At 42.5% G+C, this 23,251-nt stretch overlaps 1 protein-coding gene across 2 annotated transcripts in view; it reads left to right on the top strand.

The window, feature by feature from the left end:
* The first annotated feature begins 359 nt into the window (after positions 1–359).
* The window catches only part of LOC143974562 (tyrosine-protein phosphatase non-receptor type 9-like), a 106,776-nt gene continuing 83,884 nt past the window's right edge, over positions 360–23,251 (top strand). Inside the window, exon 1 of one of the 2 annotated variants that reach the window (XM_077476092.1) lies at positions 360–570. In XM_077476092.1, the coding sequence (XP_077332218.1) occupies positions 535–570 (36 nt within the window). In that variant the 5' untranslated portion in view covers positions 360–534. The remainder of the gene's footprint in view (positions 571–23,251) is intronic. The other variant, XM_077476091.1, reaches the window with a different exon arrangement.

Genomic DNA, 23,251 nt, shown 5'->3' with positions numbered 1-23,251 from the left:
GGTAAGCCTTAATCTAGGCTTACCTGTAGGTCAAAGTGGTTTGTAAGGGTTTACAACCACTTGAATTTACTAGCACTCTAAAGGCTGGTTACCATGCACAACTGCTTCAGTCTTAGCAAATTCCTCTCACAGGGTTCTCATGTACTTGGCATAAGTCAGAACTATGTCTCCGCTGCCTTGTTGAACCGCCATAACGGTAAACATGAGAGTGACCACTTTGTAAGCTGCCTGCCCCCCCGGTAATGGTCAGTCAGTCAATCAGTCAGTCAGTCCTGTTCCCGCATCAAAGATGGCCGCGCCGGCCCCTCCCTTGCTCCATGGGGCAGCTCTATCCCTTCCTTCGTCACAGCCTCGCCTCTCTCCTGCTCCAAAGGGAGGAGGAGAGGCCGGGACGCGCGGCGGTCGCTGTGACGTCGGTGCGGCCGCTCGGTTGTGTTGCTTTGCAGGGCCGGAGAGTCGCACAGTCACATCCTGTGTGAGCGCCGCGTCTGGACCGAGCCCGGATGTACCGGAGAACCGAAGCCGCGAAGAGACATGGCGGAGAAACAGCTAACGGCCCAAGAGGAGCGGGTGAGACAGATGTGGCCAGATGTGTAGTGTACCTGCAGCCATGATTACCCCGGGGGGTGGACACCATTGCTGCAAGCATCTCTCCTCCCAACATGGGGGGGCTTATTATTGGTGGAACTTGTCCCTCAGTCAGGACCTATTGATTGCACTGCAGCCTCTCATACATCGATTGCTTTTCTCTGTGTGCTAGGATAGGAAGCCCCTGGCTCAAACAGGAGGTATATATAGATATAGATATAGATATATAAATTTATACACTTTTTTTTTTTTTTTTTTTTTGCTTTTTTTTTTTTGCCTTGGTTGCCTCTGCTGATCCCCTGCATGCTCTTTGCAGCCACTTCCCACCTACATTCATACCCTCCAGGGATCACTGCAGGGCGGGTTTCTTTCCAATGATCACAGTGGAGGACCATGCCGGTGTTGGCTGCTTTGTGATCTCCATCAGGGTGACAATGTACAAGCACAGGGACAGAGCGTTGTCACCCCCATTACCCTGGGGCCTGCCTGCACTTCAAGGGTTAAATGCTTTAGACTGGGGATAATATCTTACTCGTCACTCCTGCAGGCTCCCTCCAGATGTGCAACAAGCTTTTCCCTTAAAGTGTTTTTTTTTTTATTTTTGTACCTTTTTGCATCAAGGTAAAAAAAAAAAACCTTTCCCCTCCCCTTAGTTACTTGAGCCCTATCTCCATCCAGCGGTGTCTCTTTTTATTGGACAGAAAGCCATTGGCTCCTGCTGCTGTCAATCGTAGCCGGTGGGGTGGGGCCGCACTCAGTAGACAGGAGTGAGTGCCCCCCTCCCCCGGGAGGGCACTCGGCATGATTCCTTGGCATATAAAAGCCATCCTAGCAGCTGATTAGCTGCTGGATTGCTTTTACAGGCAGCGGGAGGGGACGTCCCCCAGCTGCCCACCGGTGCCTGTTTGGTCTCCCCCGTGTGATCAGAGAGCCTAGGATCCAAGCTGGCGGCAGCACTGGGTTGCCACAGAGCTGGCTGTCGGCCGGATGGTCCCCGACCATCTTTATGGTCCTGGGAGGCCGGCTGCAACATTATTACCTCGCTTCCGGCTCTGGCAGCAGTGTTAATTTTGACATCAAATTTTGATTTTGTTTATAGTCTTTTGACTGAAATACAGTTTTAGTCGTATTTTAGTCTTTTGATTAAAATGCCACTTTAGTGTTAGTCGTAGTTAAGTCATTGAGTTGTTTTAGTCATATTTTAGTCAACTAAAATCTCCAATACGTTTTAGTCTTTTGGTTTAAAATGCAGTTTTAGCCGTATTTTAGTCTTTTGAGTAAAATGCCGTTTTTGGTTGTATTTTAGTCTTTTGATTAAAATGCCACTTTAGTGTTAGTCGTAGTTAAGTCATTGAGTTGTTTTAGTCATATTTTAGTCAACTAAAATCTCCAATACGTTTTAGTCTTTTGGTTTAAAATGCAGTTTTAGCCGTATTTTAGTCTTTTGAGTAAAATGCAGTTTTTGGTTGTATTTTAGTCTTTTGATTAAAATGCCACTTTAGTGTTAGTCGTAGTTGTCATTGAGTTGTTTTAGTCAATTAAAATCTCCAGTACGTTTTAGTCTACAAAAATCGAATGGGTTTAGTTCAATTTGAATGCATTATTTCTTTAGAACTGTAAAAAAAAAAATGATATACCTCTTGAGTAAAAGGCTAATACCATGTTATTTATGGTTTTAAGATTTGAACATGGACTACAGACACAGATTTAGCTGTTGTGATATAAATTTAGCTTTAATCAGTCTTTTAACTAAAATGTTTTTTCTAGTTGTATTTTAGTAATCTGAATTGTTTTAGTCACACTTTAGTCGACTGAAATAGTATTAATTTAGTCGACGTACCCACTGCCATTTTATTATTTTTTTTTCTCTGGAAAGCAGAGATCAGTGGGGTGTTTATTTTTTTATTTTATTTTATTTTTTGTTTTTTTTTATGTCATGCTTTCCAGGGTAGAGGAGAGATTTGGGGTCTTATAGACCATATCCATAAAGAGGACCTGTCATGCCCTATTTCTATCACAAGGGATGTTTTAATTTCTTCTGATAGGAATAATAGTGATGAAAAAAAATAAATAAATGAAAGGGACAGTGTAAAAAAAATAAAAATAAAACAAAACCTTTTTTAAAGTCCTTCGTCCTCTTGTGTTTACGCACAGAATCTAACGCATACGCAAGTCGCACCCACATATGGAAACGGTGAGGTATCGCTGCAAGGCATTCTAGTGAGAGCAATAATTCTAGCACTAGACCTCCTCTGTAACTCTAAAATGGTGGTCTGTAATTTTTTTTTTTTTTTTTTTTTTTTTTTTTTTTAAAGCATCGCCTACAGACATTTTTAAGTACCGCAGTTTGGCGCAATTTCATGAGCAGGCGCAGATTTAAACCATAGTGTATTAGGTATCTATTTGCTCAACGTAACTTCATCTTTTTAAATTGTACCAAAAATTGGGTTATACGGTATCTCACAAAAGCAAGTACACCCCTCACATTTATGTAAATATTTTATTATATCTTTTCATGTGACAACACTGAATAAATGACAATTTGCTACAATGTAAAGTAGTGAGTGTACAGTTTGTATAACAGTGTAAATTTGCTATCCCCTCAAAATAACTCAACACACAGCCATTAATGTCTAAACTGCTGGCTACAAAAGTGAGTACACCCCTAAGTGAAAATGTCCAAATTGGGCCCAATTAGCCATTTTCCCTCCCTGGTGTCATGTGACTCATTTGTGTTGCAAGGTCTCAGGTGTGAATGGGGAGCAGGTGTGTTAAATATGGTGTTATCGCTCTCACTCTCTCATACTGGTTGCTGGAAGTTCAACATGGTACCTCATGGCAAAGAACTCTCTGAGGATCTGAAAAAAAGAATTGTTGCTCTACATAAAGATGGCCTAGGCCATTGATGGCGACCCTCGGCACCCCAGATGTTTTGGAACTATATTTCCCATAATGCTCAACTACACTGCAGAGTGCATGAGCATCATGGGAAATGTAGTTCCAAAACATCTGGAGTGCCAAGGTTTGCCATTGCTGGCTTAGGCTATAAGAAGATTGCCAAGACCCTGAACCTGAGCTGCAGCACTGTGGCCAAGACCATACAGCGGTTTAACAGGACAGGTTCCACTCAGAACAGACCTTGCCATGGTCAGCCAAAAAAGTTGAGTGCACTTGCTCAGAGTCATATCCAGAGGCTGTCTTTGGGAAATAGACATATGAGTGCTGCCAGCATTGGTGGGGGGGTCAGCCTGTCAGTGATCAGACCATACGCCACACACTGCATCAAATTGGTCTGCATGGCTGTCCTCCTAGAAGAAAGCCTCTTCTAAAGATGATGCACAAGAAAGCCCACAAGCAGACTAAGGATATGGATTGCTGGAACCATGTCCTGTCGTCTGATGAAACCAAGATAAACCTATTTGGTTCAGATGGTGACAATCGTGTGTGGTAGCAACCAGGTGAGGATCCAAAGTGTGTCTTGTCTACAGTCAAGCATGGTGGTGGGAGTGTCATGGTCTGGGGCTGCGTGAGTGCTGCTGGCACTGGGGAGCTACAGTTCATTGAGGGAACCATGAATGCCAACATGTACTGTGACATACTGAAGCAGAGCTTGTTCCTTTCCCTTCGGAGACTGGGCACCAGGCAGTATTCCAACATAACGACCCCAAACACTCCTCCAAGATGACCAGTGCCTTGCTAAAGAAGCTGCGGTTAAAGGTGATGGACTGGCCAAGCATGTCTCCAGACCTAAAACCTATTAAACATCTGTGGGGCATCCTCAAACAGAAGGTGGAGGTGCACAAGGTCACTAACATCATGTCATCATGAAGGAGTGGAAGAGGACTCCAGTGGCAACCTGTGAAGCTCTGGCAAACTCCATGCCCAAGAGGGAAGGCAGTGCTGGAAAATAATGGTGGCCACACAAAATATTGACACTTTGGGCCCAATTTGGACATTTTCAATTAGGGGTGTACTCACTTTTGTTGCCAGCGGTTTAGACATTAATGGCTGTGTGTTGAGTTATTTTGAGGGGACAGCAAATTTAAACAAGCTATACACTCCCTACTTTACATTGCATTACATTGCATCACATTAAATTGCTGCACAAATATGGTGTTGTAAAAATTGCCGCTATTTTATTCACTAGGGTCTCTGGTTAAAAAAAATTATGTTTGGGGGTTCTGAGTAATTTTTTGTTTTTTTATAGCAGAAAAAAATGTTGATTTTCAAATGTAGGCGATAAATGCCGGAATTGGCCAGGGCTGGAAGTGGTTAAAATGCTGTGTTCATTAGCCACTTGCTGTTATCAAGTACAGTGCCAATAGTCCTGCATTGTGCAAGAGGATGGCAAGGGCCTGTCCACAACTTGGATTGTCAGGGACAAGAGCAGAGGTGACGAGTGAGGCTGGGTACACAAGGGCCAATAATCATCTGAAAGCGGTTGGTTTGGCAGGAACCGGCTGACTTTCGGCTTGTCTGTACAGCCCCCTGTCTCTCGAACCAGGCATGCTGAAAAAGCGGCATTCAATAAGTGCTCTCAGCCAATGGTTTTTCTGAGGGGGCAGTCCCCATGGCCCCCCTGTCAGAGCACAATAGTTCATCTGGGGTGATCCCCTGCACTAACATTGCTTGTGTTAGTACGGCAATCTGTACGTTTCTTTTTTTTTTTTGTATTAAGCCCGCTGGGTTGAATGAAGAAAAGCTTATGGTGGGTACCCCGCATAAGGTTGGTTCACACCTACCCAGTTGGCTCTGAGATTCTTGTTGGGCAGCCCATTCATTTTATTGGACTGCCCTAGACGCAAGAAACACAGAAAAGATATCCTAGACTCTTTTCCAAAAATGTGGTGCACCAAACTGCAGGGTGCATCAGGCACTCTGCAATTTGGTACGTACAAAAAATGTGGCATGTTTGCAGATGCGTAGGGGTGCTATTAACAATTAAAGGGACTGCCATGTGTCTAGTAAATGGCAGCAGGTTTTTTCTATGTGTCAGGAAAACGCACAATTTTTTGCACATTCTCAACACACACTAGTGTGATCCTAGTCTTAGGTCAGATGCCTTTAAAGTGGTTGTAAACTCTAAACCCCATACACACAATCAGATTTATCTGCTGAGTTTTGTCTTCAGATTTACCAAAACCATATAATATGAGGTCAAACCTTAAGAGTTTCAATGTGTATGCATTCAGGCAGGCCCTTCCACTACATGGTTTTGGTAAATCTGAAGACAAAAATCTGCAGAAAATCTGATAGTGTGTATGGGGCTTTAGATATACCCAGTAACTAGCCTTAGGTGATGCACAGAGATAAAACACATCCTCCTGAATAAGTTTATCTGAAGTCTTCTCTACATCCAAAGTGTTACATTTATAAAGCTTGTCTAAATGATCAGAAAGAATGAGGTGGAGAGCTGAAGTTACACACCGCAGAGCTCAGTGAGGAGAACTCTGAAAGCTGATTGGATTGAAAGGAAAACCCCTTCACACAGGAACAGAGCCGAGGCTGCCAATTTCTTGGTGCTCCTTGACCTGTCACTGTTTTTCCCTTGGTTTCAGGAAAACTTGTCAGAAGTAACTCATGCTGATGGCAGCGGACTGAAGCAGCAGACATGACACTTGGTACACACTATAGGGATATGCTTTGTTCATATTTCACATCTGACGTTTATTCTCTCCCCCTAGACTTAAAAAATGAACACTTATATTGTGTGTGTGTGAAGGGGGGGGGGGGGGCACTAAGGGTAATTTGTGTAATTCTTGGAGTTGAGCTTTGTTGGCAAGCTCAGCAGGCATCACTTCCCATATGCACTGCAGCAAGGGCTGCATGATGACCACAGTGGACCATACTTGTGTAATGGGTGTTGAAATAGGCACTTGTAATCTCCATCAGGAGCCTGCATGATAAGGTGACAACACACGAGTACAATTGGCACACAGTGACAGAATGTTGTCTCCCCATAACAGTGCCTTAGTGGCAGGGTCACCGGAGTTTTCAATGAAGGCTATAGCTTTACTGTGGATGCAAATGACTTTTGAAATGATGTGTTAAGGTTTGTGTTGATGTATGGATTGGGTTTACGTTTTTTTGAAGACTCTTGCCTTTCACTGTTGAGTTCTGGAAATTTTTATGACAGCATGTTCCTTCCTTCCTATTCATTGCGGTGCGCTGGAAAATCCTTCACGTTTTAAGTCTTTCATTCACAAAAAAAAAAAAAATGCACAAGCTGTGTGTTTCCAGGAACACAAAAGTGTATTTCTTTTTTTACAGTGCCTTGCAAAGCATTGCAACCACAATCAGTGGGTGGCTGGTGCAATGCTAGGCTCCTACGGACTGTCAGGGCTCATTCACACTAGCGCTTAGGGGGTCAGTAAAACCCCATGAGTGATCCGCACATTTACCAGCCACCAACTGATACCAACTTTAGCTGCAGAGGCAGCAGCCGGGGGGTGTAGACATGTTGTGACGGCATCAGGATGCAGCAGGAATTATACCCGTTTCTTTCCCACCAAACACAACCCATTCAAGTAAATGGGGTGACTTTGCAATGCAGGCAGTGATGCTGAAGAGCGATCTGAATGCTCTTCAGAGGTAAAAACTTGTGTGAACAGAAGTGTCAATGTATTACAAGTCCAGGAAAAGCACTGGAACACACTTCTGGTGTGAACTATGCCATTGGAACCCGTATAATCTACTTTCCATGTGTTCTTGATGCAGAAAAAACAGCACTGCACTGTATGTGGTGTGGATGGGCCCTTAGGCTGGATTCACACCTAGGTATTTTTAGTGCTTTTTGCAGATTTGCACTGCATTCCATTTACCATGGTTTCCTATGGAACATGTTCTGCAGTGCAAATCTGCAAAAAGCACTAAAACTGCCTAGGTGTGAATCCAGCCTAAATCTAGAGCTCATCCCCAATGTGCAGATTAAAGGAGCAGTGCTACACCAATGAAGTCTTCTCTCTTCTTGCTCTGGTTTTCTTTGTCAGCACATTCCGAGTTTACTCCTGGGGCTGACTTTCCATTGCCCAGTAGGAGTGTGATTTTACTTAGAGCCATTTCATTGAATACATTTAGTTATTTTATTAATAGATAACTTGTTTTTATTCCAAGCTGTAATGCTTTAGGTTCTGCTCCTATTCATGCAGAGAGCTGAAGAAGCTACATGAGCTTGTCCTCCCTCCGCACCTTTCAGATACTCCGTGTGTACAGCAGCTATCACAGGAATAATACACAAGAGCATGACACACAGCATCTCTAGCTCTTTCCTCCATGCATTGCATATTTAACATCTAAGATACTCATGTGTGGAATAGAATTGCCCTACAGTGAACCTTTTAGTCATAAGGCGGAGTTCTTTAACCTGTTTGTGAACTACATTTAAATATTGTAAATGGCAAGAAGTCACAACCCCTTGTTATTGTGCAAGTGTGAATGGAACAGTAATTAATATTGCATTCTAAAATGCCATAGAAAATAGTTAAGATGCGGTTTAAGTGTATCACCACTCATAAATTGCAGCACTTGTATAATAATGATTTTAAAGATCTGTGTTTCTGCCCATCCACATTAAAGGACATGTCCATCCTAACACTAAAATCTCTACATCTACAGACATCAGGAGCTAAAGGGATACAAATAGCGCCTGAGAAACGCCTCCCCGCCACTCCAGTGTGAATGCTTTCACTCCGGGGAGCGGTGCGCTTGCAGGATGTTAGAAAAAGTCCTGCAGGCAACATCTTTCGGGCGGTAAAGGAAATACACCACTGCCAAAGCACTTTGCCAGTACTATTAATCCTTTATTCGGCTGCTATCAGGGGTTAAAAGCGCCCCATTAGCAGCTGAAAAGCACTGCTATCACAGCAGTAAAGTGCCGCTAAAATTAGCGGGGATTTACCACGAACGCTGCTAGGTTTTACACCCTCCATGACCAGGGAATTTTTTGCTGTTCAGTACCGTGCTGCTTTAAGAGCCCTTTCACACTGCCGCCTAGGGCGTCAGTGGTAAAGCAGTGCTTTTTGGCCACTAGCAGGGGTGGTTTTAACCCCCCCTGCTGGCGGCTGAAAAGGGGTTAATCTGCTCGCAAAACGCCGCCGGTATAGCAGTGCTGCCCCATTGATTTCAATGTGGAGGAGTGGTGAGTTCACTGCTCCAAAGAAGCTGCTGGCAGGACTTTTCTGTTGCCCTGCCAGCGCACCGCTCCAGGGGCAATCAAGGGGTGTGTTTAACAAGCTATATTATATGTAATATGTGCTGATTTTACTTTGCCCCTGCTTTTCAGGGAGAAGGAATATCCAGATTACTGTTCACTACACAGAGTTCTAATTTTTTTTTTTTTTTTAAACCCAGGACTCTGTGTGTGATTGGACACAATCGCTGCATGGGTCGCCAGGGGGCTTGCACATGTGCACCTCAAACCCAGAAGGTCAGCAATGTACATGTATATTGCCATGTCTGTGACTCGCCCACTCACAGTATATTTACTGTAAGCTATTGATAGGTGGTTAATATACCCGATATAGAGATGAAGAGATCTATTTATTTATGACAACCTGTGGCTAATGGTGTCTGTGTGCACATATTTCACAATGGAGACTTTCTAGTGAACAACAGGTGGTAATGATCATAGAGGACTCGGAATTTTATGGAGATCTAAATGGATAGTTGTGTTCAATTCTTTTTTGCAGCTCCCAGATTTTTATAGGCTAGTACTGCAGTTTCAGATTTACTGACCAGTAAACTCTGGTATTGCGTGAAAAGCATTTTGTTCCTTGGTTGGATTTAATTCCAGCAATTTATTCTACGCACTAGCTGCTTTTTTTGTTTTGTTCTGGCCCCATGTACATCTTAACACACACTGGTGCCTTGCATTACAGCTGAACTCTGGTGTTCAGCTCTCTTGATACAAGGCAGGATGGATCCATTCTTTCATATTGTTTATGCCAAATTCTGACCCTACCTTCTGAATGCTGCAGCTGAAATCGAGACTCTTCAAACCAGGCAATGTTTTTCCAATGTTTTTTTGTCCAATTTTGCTGAGCCTGTGCAAATTGTAGACCCAGTTTATTGTTCTTGGCTGACAGGAGTGGCACCCGGTGTGGTCTTCTGCTGCTGTAGCCCATCTGCTTTAAAGTTTGATGTCTTGTGCATTCAGAGATGGTATTCTCCAAACCTTGGTTGTAACGAGTGGTTATTTGAGTTACTGTTGACTTTCTATTATTTCAAATCAGTCTGCTCATTCTCTGACATCAAGAAGGCATTTTCGTCCTCATAACTGCCACACACTGGATATTTTCTTTCTCGGACCATTCTTTGTAAACCCTAGAGATGGTTGTGTGTGAAACTCCCAGTTTTTGAAATGCTCAGACCAGCCCATCTGGCACCAACAAGTTTAAAGTCACTTAAAGGGGCGTTCCGACCAAGATTTTTTTATTTTAGCTGCTGACTTTCAATAAGGACACTTACCCGTCCAGCAAGCCCGCGATGTCGGCGCCTCCATCTTAACGAAGCGAACAGGCAGTGGAGCCTTGTGGCTTTAGTGCCTGTTTTCTACTGCGCATGCTCGAGTCGCATGCCACTGTGAATGGCCCTGTTGTTTTCTGGGACACACACATGCTAACCGAAGAGGAGGAAGCGCCGCGGAATAGGAAGAGGCAGATTAGGAAGACTGCCTAGCAACAGCGGTTTCAGGTAAGTTAAAAAAAAATTAAATGTTTTTTTTTTGGGTGGCCCTCCACTTTAACCACTTACAGACCGGACCATTTTGCTGGTCAAAGACCAGACCACTTTTTGCGATTTGGCACTGCGTCGCTTTAACTGACAATTGCGCGGTCGTGCGACGTGGCTCCCAAACAAAATTGATGTCCTTTTTTTTCAAACAAATAGAGCTTTCTTTTGGTGGTATTTGATCACCCCTGCGGTTTTTATTTTTTGCGCTATAAACAAAAATAGAGCGACAATTTTGAAAAAATCGCATTATTTTTTACTTTGTTATAATAAATATCCCCCAAAAATATATATAAAAAAAAACTTTTTTTCCCTCAGTTCAGGCCGATACGTATTCTTCTACATATTTTTGGTAAAAAAAAACGCAATAAGCAATTGATTGGTTTGCGCAAAAGTTATAGCCTTTACAAAATAGGGATAGTTTTATGGCATTTTTATTAATAATTTTTTTTTTTTTTAACTAGTAATGGCGGCATTTTTGGGACCATTGTCATTTATACATAAATCAGTGCTATAGAAATGCACTGATTCCTGTGTAAATGACACTGGCAGTGAAGGGGTTAACCAGTGGGTGGCAGTGTAGGGGTTAAGAGTTCCTAGGGGTGTGTTACTAACTGTGGGGGGGGGGGTTGGGCTTTCATTTAGTGAACACTGATCTCTGCTCCAATCACATGGAGCAGAGATCAGCGTCACTAGTTGCTAGGCAGAATGGAGAAATGCTGTTTACACAGCATTTCCTCCATTCAGCCGTCCCGTGAGGCGATCGCGGGTATGCCCGCGGCGATAGTGTCCGTGGGACCTGTGACCGGACTCACGGGGGGTCCCGACCGGCATGCAGGACGGCATTGAAGATTGGACGTACCTGTATGCCAATATGCCTGCCCGTGCCATTCTGCCGACGTACATCGGCGTGCGCTGGTCGGGAAGTGGTTAAATCCCCTTTCTAAAGCTCTTTTTGAACAGATAATAGTCTTTACCACATGTAGATGCCTAAATGCATTGAGTTGCTGCCATGTAATTGGCTGATTAGAAATTTGTGTCCCCCCCCCCCCCCAGCAAATTAACAGGTGTACCTAATAAAGTGGCCTGTGACTGTATATCTATGCAGGCAAACCAGACCGTAACACCTACAATAACATTTCTGCCCAGAGGTCAGCTTTAAGGAAACCCATTCAAATGAATTTGCTGTTGATGCACAAATACATCCAAAAAAAAAAAGCGTGCTCCATTTTTTCTGATGTAGCAAATCAACTCTTATATTGGAAGTGTATTGCTTCCACCAGCCCATCCATGGTGCGTATGCTATGATGCACACGTTGACGCATGCATTACTGGTACAGATGAGTGTCAGTGGGCCTCTAAAGTTTTAGAGGGAGGGTGAGCGGCCTTTTGAGAGGTGGAGGTCAACCTGAATGACATTGAAGACATTAAGGATCACAAAGGTGCAGCGCCCACATAAGGACGGCATGAGAAAAACTTAGGGAATTAAAACAAATGTGACTGTAAAAATATAAACTTGGACTCTAATAGCTTTCTTCTGTGAGAAACTGGGCATTCACTTTCATTCGCAGTCTTTTTTGGAGAGTAATCCATCAATAAATCTGATGCAGGGGTCCATCATGAAGGCAGAGCTGCACCTTTTAAAATATAAAACCAAATCCGTGCGCAAAACCACATGAAAACCAGTCTGTGACTGAATATACCTGTGCATAACAAATGTTTCTGCTGTGTTTACATTAACTAAGAATCATAAAAAAAACCCCACTGATTACACAAATATAAAGTACAATCAAAAGTAAACGCATACAGTTGATCATAAAACTTGTGAAAAGCAAAGTCCACACCCAGTGTCCACAAATAACCCAAAGGGCTGCTAACACATGTTATGAAACTTGTTTGTTAAAATCAAGCATGTGGTGCAGCCAACTTTCCAGACCACCAAAAGTGTCAACTTCATACTGGAAATGTATGAGCTCTGCTTGTGAAAAGGGTTAAACCCTGGCGGACACACTGCATGTTTCCACATATATTTCTGCTTCTGGAATACAGCCAATGTCCTAGAATGCACAGCTTCCCTCAGGAATAATAGGAGAAAAAGCCCAACATAGGGCAATAATACCTAAAACATCTTATAGAATTTGTGAGTTGAAGTCAAACATTTGGTACTCGCAACTTTCCAAACCACCAAAGTGCCAGCTTCTTCCAGAAATATGATCTCATTCTCTATATCAGCCTTTCTCAACCTTTTCAGCACAGAGGAACTCTTGAAATAGTTCTCCAGTCTCGAGGAACCCCTGATAAAAATTAGAAATCTACATCTACAACTCGTGATACATTAGTGTGGTCAGTGGGAATAATGGTCCTTACACTTGTGGTCATTGGGAAGAATTGCCTCCTTACAGATGGCTAAAAAGATCAATGGTGTTGGTGGGAACTTATGAGAGGCAGAAATTGCCCAATGCTGAAGGAACCCCTAGCAACCTCTGGAGGAACCCTGGTTGAGAATCACTGCTCTATATCATGAAGAGATCAAATGCACTTGTGAAAAACAAATTGGACCCAACTTGATCTGCTTCCATGGATGTTCTGACAGGAGAACCCTCTGATCAGCGCTCTCTGCCATTGGCTGAAAGCGCTGGACAGAAAAGTGTATTTAACACTAAAAAGAGGGGTAGTGGGACTTTATATGAAACGCCAACCAGCAAAAGAGTATTAGGATGAAGCATGGAATTTTAATAACAAACTGGATCAAACAACATCCATATTGCTGATAAAAATTAAACATGGTAATGCACCTATGATGTTTTGAACCATTAAATACATTCATCATACACATCATAACAGTAATGTACATTAGACGGAATTAAAAATGAAATTAATGATAGTTTCCCATGGTATAAACTTTTAAAATTCCCAGGTTCATCTCACAGAAATGGATATAAAGCAATATTGAAATCATATATATGCTGGACCTAAAAGGATAAATTTGCATAATCACTTAAAAAACATGATAATTGATAAACACGGCAAGCGGTAGCTCTACGCGTTTCATGGTTTTTAGTACCACTCATCAGGAGCAAGCACGTGTAATGTTGAAATTTGATATGGCGCTGGTGTGGTGGCAAGGAGAGAGAGCTGATCAGGAGGGTCGGTCTTCTGCTGGTTTTCCACTATGCACGTCTGACATACACATGAGCAGGACGAAGGTCCGTTTGTTTTTAATCGGCAAATGTCTCTGGACATTCTACCCGTGTGTACTGCTTAAGTCGTTTTTAGGACTTTGTCCAGGGCTCAGTAGTATGTAGGGCAAATTATAGGGGGCAGCAGGCTGTACACTGCCTTACTGACCTGCCCAGAGAAGAGGATGGAGGTCAATGTGTTTCTTCCTCTGGAAGCTCACCTCAGGAATAATAGGAGAAAAGCAACCCAACATAGGGTGATAATGCTAAAACCCTTTTTTTTTTATTAAGTAAGAAAAGGTACTCACAAATATCGCAGGTTTATACGCTAAACTCCAAGCCCTGGTACACCGGCAGTAGTATGTAGGGCAGATTGTAGGTGTTTAGAGGAGGGGAGGTCAATGGAGCAGTGTTTATAGGTCTGCAGATATCCCCCCCCCCCCCCCATATGCAGAGCAAGGAAGGCGCAGTGACACTGCTGTTTGTTCTTCTTGCGCTCTAATCAGCACAACTGTTGTGTTGCACCAAAGTGCTTTTTTAACATTCTGTGTTTTGTATGTTTTGATTTAAACTAGAAAAAAAAACTACAATTTCTGCCCCGCCCATATCAACCTGATGGATCTCTTGATTCCCGTTCTTGTATGATGGGTGGACAAAACGGACTCCTTCCTCCATGCATTGCACATTCAGGACACTGATGTGTGAAATGGAACTGACTTACAGTGAAATGTTAGTCATAAGTTTTAAGGCAGTTCTCTAACCTGTCTGTAAATCACCTTTTTAAATATAGTATGTAGCAAGAAGTCATGCTGATTAACAAGAATATAGACCCAGCGAAACCTTAGCTAGAACCCAACTGCAGCCAAAACGTTTAAACTTTGTTTTGTTATGGACAGAATTAAGAAGGATTAGAAATTCAGTAAGGCATGCCATAGGTCATGCGATTTTTTTTTTTTTTTTTTTTTTTCTTTTTTTTTTTCTTTCCTGCAACCACATGTTGCAGGGGAAAAAATAGCTTGATTCACACATGAGATCCCCACATCAGGAGCAGGCAGTTTCCTGCTGGTACCGACCCCCTGATAACGTTCTATAACCTGATAAAATTCCTGATAACCCATCAGCAGGAGGCTGGCTGCAAGAACCCAGAAGAGACAGCTGGCCTCCCGATGACACTACAGGTGAAGGTTTTGTACAGAATAGCAGCATGGGTGGGTCTACACAGAACCCTGCATGATTGCTAGGTGTGTATGTGTATTGTGGTCTGGTCAACAAGACGGGTGAAGATGCGCGGGAGGCCTTAGTTTTAAGCTAAGTATAACATAATGTGCTAGTATGCGTTGTGCTTAGCAGCGTTTTGCCGCATTTGCGTTTAGGAGTGTTTGGGAAAAAAATATATATATATTTTTTTTCAAAATAGCCAAAAATGAAAAACGTTTGTAAACGGAACGCGGCTAAACGCCGGTACTGTGTTTAGCGCCTGAAATGGCTGAAACTTTGGCGTCTGAACTAATTTTTTTTTGCCTTCAAACAAAAGGCAACTGCCTAAAAACAACATTAAACAAACCTGTGTACATAAAAGATAACATTGGATGAGTTCAGGGGCAGCTGAAAAAAAGCAGCCAACTGCCTTTTGAACGTCCGGTTACCAGCAGCAGTGTACATGAGGCCTAAATGTTACATTTGTCACCAAATCCAGAGTTGAGGCTTAAGCTGGCCATGCAAGGTTCTGTTTTTTTTCTTCAGACAGCAGGCTGAATGAAAATAACTAGACAGATTCCCCCCCATCCACACATCCTAGGTGTATTGGGAAGCCTAATTGCTGTGCTATTGTTTTCTGACAACACAGATCAGAATGGCAGCCTTTTGTGACTAATATACGACAGGGTGGATGAACAGAATTTGATTGGTAGATTGACTCCTGTTCAACTGCAGTGGCCACACATGGATCAAAATTTGGCTGGACCCTACTGAGCCAGTATATATATATATATATATATATATATATATATATATCTCTATATCTCTCTATCTATCAATATTGGAGATCGGCCGATATTCACTTTTTTTGGAGTATTGGGCACAAACGTACCCAATATTGCTTCAAGGGGTTTTACTGGCTGCTGGCATCACCCCAGTACCGTTCTTTAAAGAAGATGGTCGGCTTTATTGTAATAACAGCCAATGCGGCTCAGCTGTTACAAGCAGCGGAAGGCGACTTCCACCACTTGCCTGGGCTCTTCCGTCACAAACGGTACGTCCCCCAGCTGGCCACAGACCTGAACAAAGTCGAAGCTTTGTTCAGGTCCTGGATGTATTAACCCTGAAGAGATGTTATGACATCACTTGCCGGATTACTGGCATCTTAAAGGCGCCAGTTTTAAAAAAAGATAAAGTATTCAAAAATGCAGATCTTGGCAGTTTTTAATACTTTTAAGTGCAGTGGGAGGGGTTTGGGGTCTTGTAGACCCCAGATCCCTCCCATAAAGAGTACCTGTTACTGCCTATTACTGTCACAAGGGATGTTTACGTTCCTTGTGACCGCAATAACGGTGCTAAAAATAAAAAAAAAAGCGTAAAGATTGTTTGTTTTTTTTCAATGTACAGAATATCGGCACACAATATCGGCTATCGCCCTGCGAGGTGGCCAAAATAATTGTATCATATCCTCAGCAAAAAAACGATGTCGGTTGATCTCTAGAATGGATCAGGGGTGTACCTAGAGGAGTCGCTATTGCGACCTGGCCCCATGCTCCAGGGGGCCCATACCGCCCCTATACACCTGGAAATGAGAGGCGGCGGCGTATAGAGGAACAGATCCCCTCCCTCCTACAGCCATTGAATGGCCGCTTCTGCTCTCCCTCCCCACAGGCATTCATCACCTGCAGGAGGGAGAGGATCGATTCCTCCATATGCCGACACTGCCCCCCTCATCCCCTGCATCTCTTGGTCTTTACCGACCCCCTTCCCTGTCTGAATGAATAGAGTCCTCGATTCATACTGATCACTCGCTCAGTTTACTATGTTTCAGTTTGTAAATGAACGGGAAGGTCTGGGCAGAGCTATTCCTTTCCATTTTGGGCTGCAGGGGTGGAGATTGAGGGCCTTGTTCAGGGCTCCTAAAAGAAGAATTTTTTTTTTTCTTTTAAAACTGTAAAAAATGAAATAAAAAGCTGACACCAGTGGTGGGACTACCAGGGTAACACTTGTGACTGGGCCCTGGCTTTCCACCACTGGACTTGAAGGGAAGGGGCGCCCTTCATGGTTTCTTGCACCCGGACCCTGAAGGTTCTAGTCACACCTCTGGAATGGATAGCTTTAGCTTTCTTCCTATGTTGTAAGGATTGAAAAAACGACATTACTGTGAAAAGACCCAAATAAGATGGGTAAGTTTTAATGCAGAGTTCAAATTAGGGAGAATTATACCCATGGCCAGGATCCCTTTTGTTCCGATCAGTGGTGGCTACTCGGCCTATACAACTGAATGATGGACTGAAAAGAGCCCAGACTATTTGTAGATGTATGTGTCCGTATGTCCAGTTACCTGTAGTTGTTTTTAGTTGAACTGCTGTGTTACGTCGCTATATCACTTAAAGTGCTTGTAAACCTTTTTCTTTTCATTTTATTTTTTTAACTCAATAGAATTCTGTGCTTTAAAGAGAAGTAAGAGTAATTGGTTCTTTAATGTGCTGTGTGTTTGGCAAGATGTGGAGAAGTAAAGTAATTGAGGTTTGAATGACTAATGGAAGATGCTGCTCTCTCTTCCAGTTTCTGGTTGATTAAATAGATTTTGTAGGGCAGCTATGTATTATGAAGTTTGCTTACTTGGGTGTAAATGTGTGTGTAAAAAGCAGCAATGAAATTTTTTGTCAATGGTCACATAACATTTGCCCTCAAGCAAGTGGGCAAGTAGAGTGTACTGGACACAGGTTGCCTTTTTATCTCGATGTTTTTAATTCTGATGCTAACTGATGTGATTTGCAGATGACCTTATGTGTGTAAGGTGTGGTTCTGCTGTCGGCATCAATCTCTGCTTCCAGATGCTTAGAGATAGTATGTTAAAAGGCTAATCTTGTGCTACATGCCAAAGTCAAAGAAGTTGGCACAGTAATAAGGGTACCGATTTACTCTTCAGTTGCATTGTGCAATTTCAGACTTCTGACTTGTTACACCCAAGTTACAATTCTATTTATGAGAAGATTAAGTGACCCATGGCTACTATCACATCCTCATAGTTCTATGTGAGTTACTGGGTGTGTGTAAACTAGATACTGTTACGAAAGCTCAGTTTCATTGTGACGATTCCCACCAATCATCCATATTTCAAGGTGTTAATGCACTTATGTAAGGAGTATTAAGGGGTGGGGTAAGTTTTCCAATTTTAGAACGCTATTAAGAGACATACAGGATTTTTTTTTTAATTCATACTTGCCTAAATGGATGCAACATCTGTCCCCCTGCCTGCAGCTACAGGCATCATTCAGATATCATCATCTTTTACAGCTAGCGATTCTGTGCACCATAAGAATGATCATAGCGGCAGTTCAGCCTCTAGATGATTCTTGTAGGCAACAGGAGGGGACGTTTCCCCCCGCCCCCCGCCCTCCAGTGCCTCTCTGGCCTCTCCCCTTCCATCGGGGACCCGAAGAAAGAATTGACTGCCGCTGGATGACGATGTTAGAGATTTCCAGTGAGCACATCTCTATGACCGTCAGAGTTTTACATCAGCTGTTTGAAGGAGGATATCATTGTTATGGTAGCAGCTAGCTGCCATAAACCCGGTATCTTCCTTTTCAATGGTCGGTCCGCTACAGGGTAAAAGTGGTCTCTGCGGCAGATTCACCACGAGATCACTTTCATCGGTGGCGGAGAGGGCCTCCGCTGCTTACCGGAGCCATCGGCGGAGGTGATCGCATCCTCTTGCTAGCTCAGTATGGAGACGAGTGAGGGGAAGATGGCCCCCACCCATCTCCATACAATTGCTGGGCGGAAGCGACGTCAAAACGTCACTTCTGCCCACAGCTCTTAAAGGGCCATTTACAAAAAAATGTTTTTAGCCACTTAAGCCCCAGACCAATTTGCAGCCAAAGGACCAAGCCCCTTTTTGCGATCCGGCACTGCGTCACTTTAACTGACAATTGCCCGGTCGTGCGACATGGTTCCCAAACAAAATTGGCATCCTTTTTTTCCCACAAATCGAGCTTTCTTTTGGTACTAGTATTTGATCACCTCTGCAGTTTTTATTTTTTGCGCTATAAACAAAAATAGAGCAACAATTTTAAAAAAAATTCAATATTTTTTACTTTTTGCTATAATATCCCCAAAAATATATAAAAAAACATTTTTTTTCCTCAGTTTAGGCCGATACGTATTTTTCTACATATTTTTGGTAAAAAAAATTGCAATTAGCGATTATTGGTTATCAAAAGTTATAGCGTTTACAAAATAGGGGATAGTTTTATAGTATGTATATGTGTGTGTCTGTATATGTATATGTATATGTGTGTGTGTGTGTGTGTGTGTATATGTGTGTGTGTATATATATATATATATATATATATATATATATAATTATTTTTTCTAGTAATGGCAGCGATTTTTTTTTTTTTTTTTTTTTTTTTTTTTTATTGTGACATTATGGCGGACACATCAGATATCTTTGACACATTTTTGGTACCGTTGTCATTTATACAGCAATCAGTGCTATTTAAATGCACTGATTCCTGTGTAAATGACACTGGCAGTGAAGTTTACCACTAGGGGGCAGTGTAGTGTTATGTATGACGTTATGTGTGTGTTTTTTTTTTTATTGTAGGGGGCGTGGCCTGGCATGTGACGTCACTGATTGGCTTTTCCCTATAAAAGGAAAGAGACGATTGGTGACAGCCACAGTAGGAAGCACGGGGAGAGGTTTGTTTACACAGACCTCTCCACGTTCTTCAGCTCTGTGACCCGATTGCGGGACACCAGCAGCGATCGGGTCCACGTGTCCCGCGCCCACAGTCACGGAGCTCGGGACCAGGTCGGGAGCGTGCCGGCGCGCTCCCCGACCCACGGCTGGGCACTTAAAAAGCAACGTACAGGTACGTGCTTGTGCCCAGCCATGCCATCCTGCCAGCGTATATGTGCAGGAGGCGGTCCTTAAGTGGTTAATTTACTTTTCTTTTTTTTTTTTCTATTGAATTTTAGTCTAAATATGAGATCTGGCCTTTTTGATCCCAGATTTCATATTTAAGAGGTCCTGCCATGTTTTTTCTATTACAAGGGATGTTTGCATTCCTTGTAATAGGAATAAAAGAGACTTTTCATTTATTTTTATTTTTTTTAACCGCTGCAATACCGGTCCTATTCTGAAACTTCTCTTCTACATGTAAAAATCATAATTTTTTTGCTAGAAAATTACTCAGAAGTTCAGAACCCCCAAATATTATATATGTTTTTTTTAGCAGACACCCTAGGGAATAAAATGGCGGTCATTGCAACTTTTTATCTTGCACGGTATTTGCACAATCATTTTTCAAATGCCTTTTTTTGGGAAAAAAACGGTTTACTGAATTAAAAAATAACAAAACAGTAAAGTTAGCCCAATTTGTATAATGTGAAAGATGTTACGCCAAGTAAATAGATGCCTAACGTGTCATACTTTAAAATTGCGCACACTCATGGAATGGCGCCAAACTTCGGTACTTAAAAATCTCCATAGGCGATGCTTTGAATATTTTTACAGGTTACCGGTTTAGAGTTGGAGACGATCTAGTGCTAGAATTATTGCTCTAATGCATGTGGCAATGCCTCACATGTGGTTTGAACGGCGTTTACATATATGGGCGGGACTCACATGTGCTTTTTTGCTTCTGAATGCGAGCTACTGGTGACGGGGGCATTTTTAAATTTTAAATTTTTTTTTTTTTTTTTTTTTTTTTTGCACTTTTTTTTTTTTTCATCACTTTTATTCCTATTACAAGGAATGTAAACATCCCGTGTGACAGGTCCTCTTTATGGAGAGACCTCTCGCTCTCGTCTTATTTTGTAATTCAAAAAAAGTGTATTTTTTCCAAAAAAAGTATGCTTGTAAGACTGCTGCTCAAATACGGTGTGACAAAGTATTGTAACAAGCGCCATTTTATTTTCTAGGGTGTTAGAAAAAAAATTGTATAATGTTTGGGGGCTCTAAGTAATTTTCTAGCAAAAAAACTGTTTTTAACTTGTAAACAACAAATCTCAGAAAGAGGCTCGGTCCTTAAGTGGTTAAACAAAGTTTAAAAATAAGAAAAAATAAAGTAAAATAAGCAATACATTTTTTTTTTAAAACGTCTCTGTACCCGGTAGCTCGTGCACAGAATGCACACGCAAGTCTTGCTCACATATGTAAACGCCGTTTAAAACACACGTGAGGTACTCCGTGTGTGTTAGAGCAATAATTCTAGCACTAGACCTCCTCTGGTAACCTGTAAAAAAAAAAAAAAAAAAAAAAAGTGCGATTTTAAAATGTGGCATGTTGGGTATCCATTTACTCGGCGTAACTTCATCTTTCACATTATACAAAAATATTGGGCTAACTTTACAGTTTTTGTTATTTTTTAATTCATAAAAACGTTTTTCCCCCCAAAAAACGAGTTTTCAAAAACTGTTGCGCAAACACTGTGCAACATTAAAAGTTGCAACAGCTGCCGTTTTATCCCCTAGGGTATCTAAAAAAACACATATAACCGCTTCCCGACTGCCTCACACAGATCTACTGTGGCAGAAGGGCACGTACAGGCAGATTAACGTACCTGTACGTTGCCCTTTAAGAGGCGACTCGCGGGTGCGTGCCCGCCGGGAGCTCCATGACCGTGATTGTGGATCCCGCGGACCCGATGACCGCGGGGATACCTTTGATCATCTCGCGGCGAGGAAGAACGGGGAGATTCTAATGTAAACAAGCATCTCCCCTTTCTGTCTAGTGGCATGTCGCACACAGCCCCTCCCCCCACAGTTAGAATCACTCCCTAGAACACAGTTAACCCCTTCACTGCCAGTGACATTTTTACAGTAATCAATGCAATTTTTTTAGCATAAATCGCTGTATTAATGCCAATGGTCCCAAAAATGTGTCAAAATTGTCTGATGTGTCCGCCATAATGTCGCAGTCACGATAGTACTCTGGCTTTCACACTGGAGTGACAATAGAGGTGCTTTGCAGGCAGTATTTTTAGTGCTATAGTGCCTGTAAAGCACTTCAGTGTGAAAGGGGTCCAAAAGCACTTTCAAACTGGGGTGGGCGTCGGCGGTAAAGCGCTGCTATTTTTAGTGGCGCTTTGTCTGTGGCAGAGAAAGGGTTAAGAGCAATGGGCAGGGGTGCTTCAAAGATGCTGCTTACGGAAGTTTTTTTTTTTTTTCTTTAAGCGTCTCCTGCCAGCGCACCGCTCCTTCACGAAAGCACTCGAGCTTTCACATTGGAGTGAAAGAGAGGCGCTTTACAGACGTTTGCAGGCATACTATGGCCTGTGCGAAGGCCATGTTTGCACCTGTGTTCCATGCATCCCCATTCAGTCAGTCTCATTCATTTCAATTGGGACACAACCGCTGCTCCCAATTTGGCAGCCAGCTGCACTGGGATTTGATGCAGCTGGCTACCCAGCATGCACCCCCCAATCTCTGCACAGTTAGGATGTAGCACGGCGCACTGTGTTTCTTGCAGGGATAAAATGATGGCAGAAGCAGAGGATGCCCATCATATCTTGACTTCCATTGACTCCTGAGATATCAGTGTCATCAGTCCCAGAAGTGAAGATATGACTAGGGCTGAAAAAACGAATCGATTATGAAAATAGTTGTCAACTATTTTCATAATCGATTAATCGGCCAGCCAATTAGTTGGCCTGCATACAGAATACATTATTTGTTTACGTATCAGGAAATAAAGTGCAGCACACATACAGCTCAGTGCACCGTCCATACATTTCAATAAGTAACTGAGAGGAGCAATTCCTCATGGGACATGTAGTCCTGGCAGGAAGTGAGTGGGTCTAAAGGCAGAAGTTTTTTTTACCTTGCTATAGGGGCACTCTATACTATAATTTGCAGCTTGCTATTGGGGCACTCTGAAGGCAGGAGGAGTCAGAAGCATCGGTGGGGGACCCCAGAAGTGGAGAATCAGGGCTGCTCTGTGCAAAACCATTACACAGGTAAGTATAACCTGTTTAAAAAAAAAAAATACTTTAAAAGACTGTGCAAGGAAGATCAGCATCTGAACCCAGAGAAGGTGGAAACTGATAGACTGGAAGTAATTGAAGGCATTACATTTAAAGGGGTTGTAAAGGTAAACATTTTTTCACCTTAATGCATTCTATGCATTAAGGTGAAAAAACATCTGACAGTGCCTGTAAAGCAGGAAGCTGAGGATGCATATGTAAGAAGCAAACCCAGTACGGTTGCCCCATTTTACATATATCATTTTCAGCTATACTCAGAAACAATGTTTTGAAAACTATTCGCTGCATAGGGAGTGAATTGTTTTCTGTTGGTTGAACAACCACTGTGTAGTAATGCAGAGCAGGAATCCGAGCCTTTAAATGCAATAAGCTAAGATGGCTCTCTCCAAACAGCGTGGAAAACGCTACATAGGTTTTTAAAATATTAAGGTACGTTAGTAAAAAATATTTTTTTTGTTCCGACCATATATTAATACTTGCTGCTTCATTTTTTTTTTTTTAATGACAATAATTACTGTTACCACATAATAAGATTGCAGCAGGAGTGAGATTTTCTGGGCTGTT

The sequence above is a fragment of the Lithobates pipiens genome, unplaced genomic scaffold (assembly GCF_037356315.1).
Source record: "Lithobates pipiens isolate NorthernLeopardFrog02 unplaced genomic scaffold, aLitPip1_a1.2 Scaffold_13, whole genome shotgun sequence".
In the NCBI taxonomy this organism is placed as follows: Eukaryota; Metazoa; Chordata; class Amphibia; order Anura; family Ranidae; genus Lithobates; species Lithobates pipiens.
The sequence above is the reverse complement of the archived record's forward strand: the minus strand, read 5'-3'. Positions and strand labels throughout refer to the sequence as shown.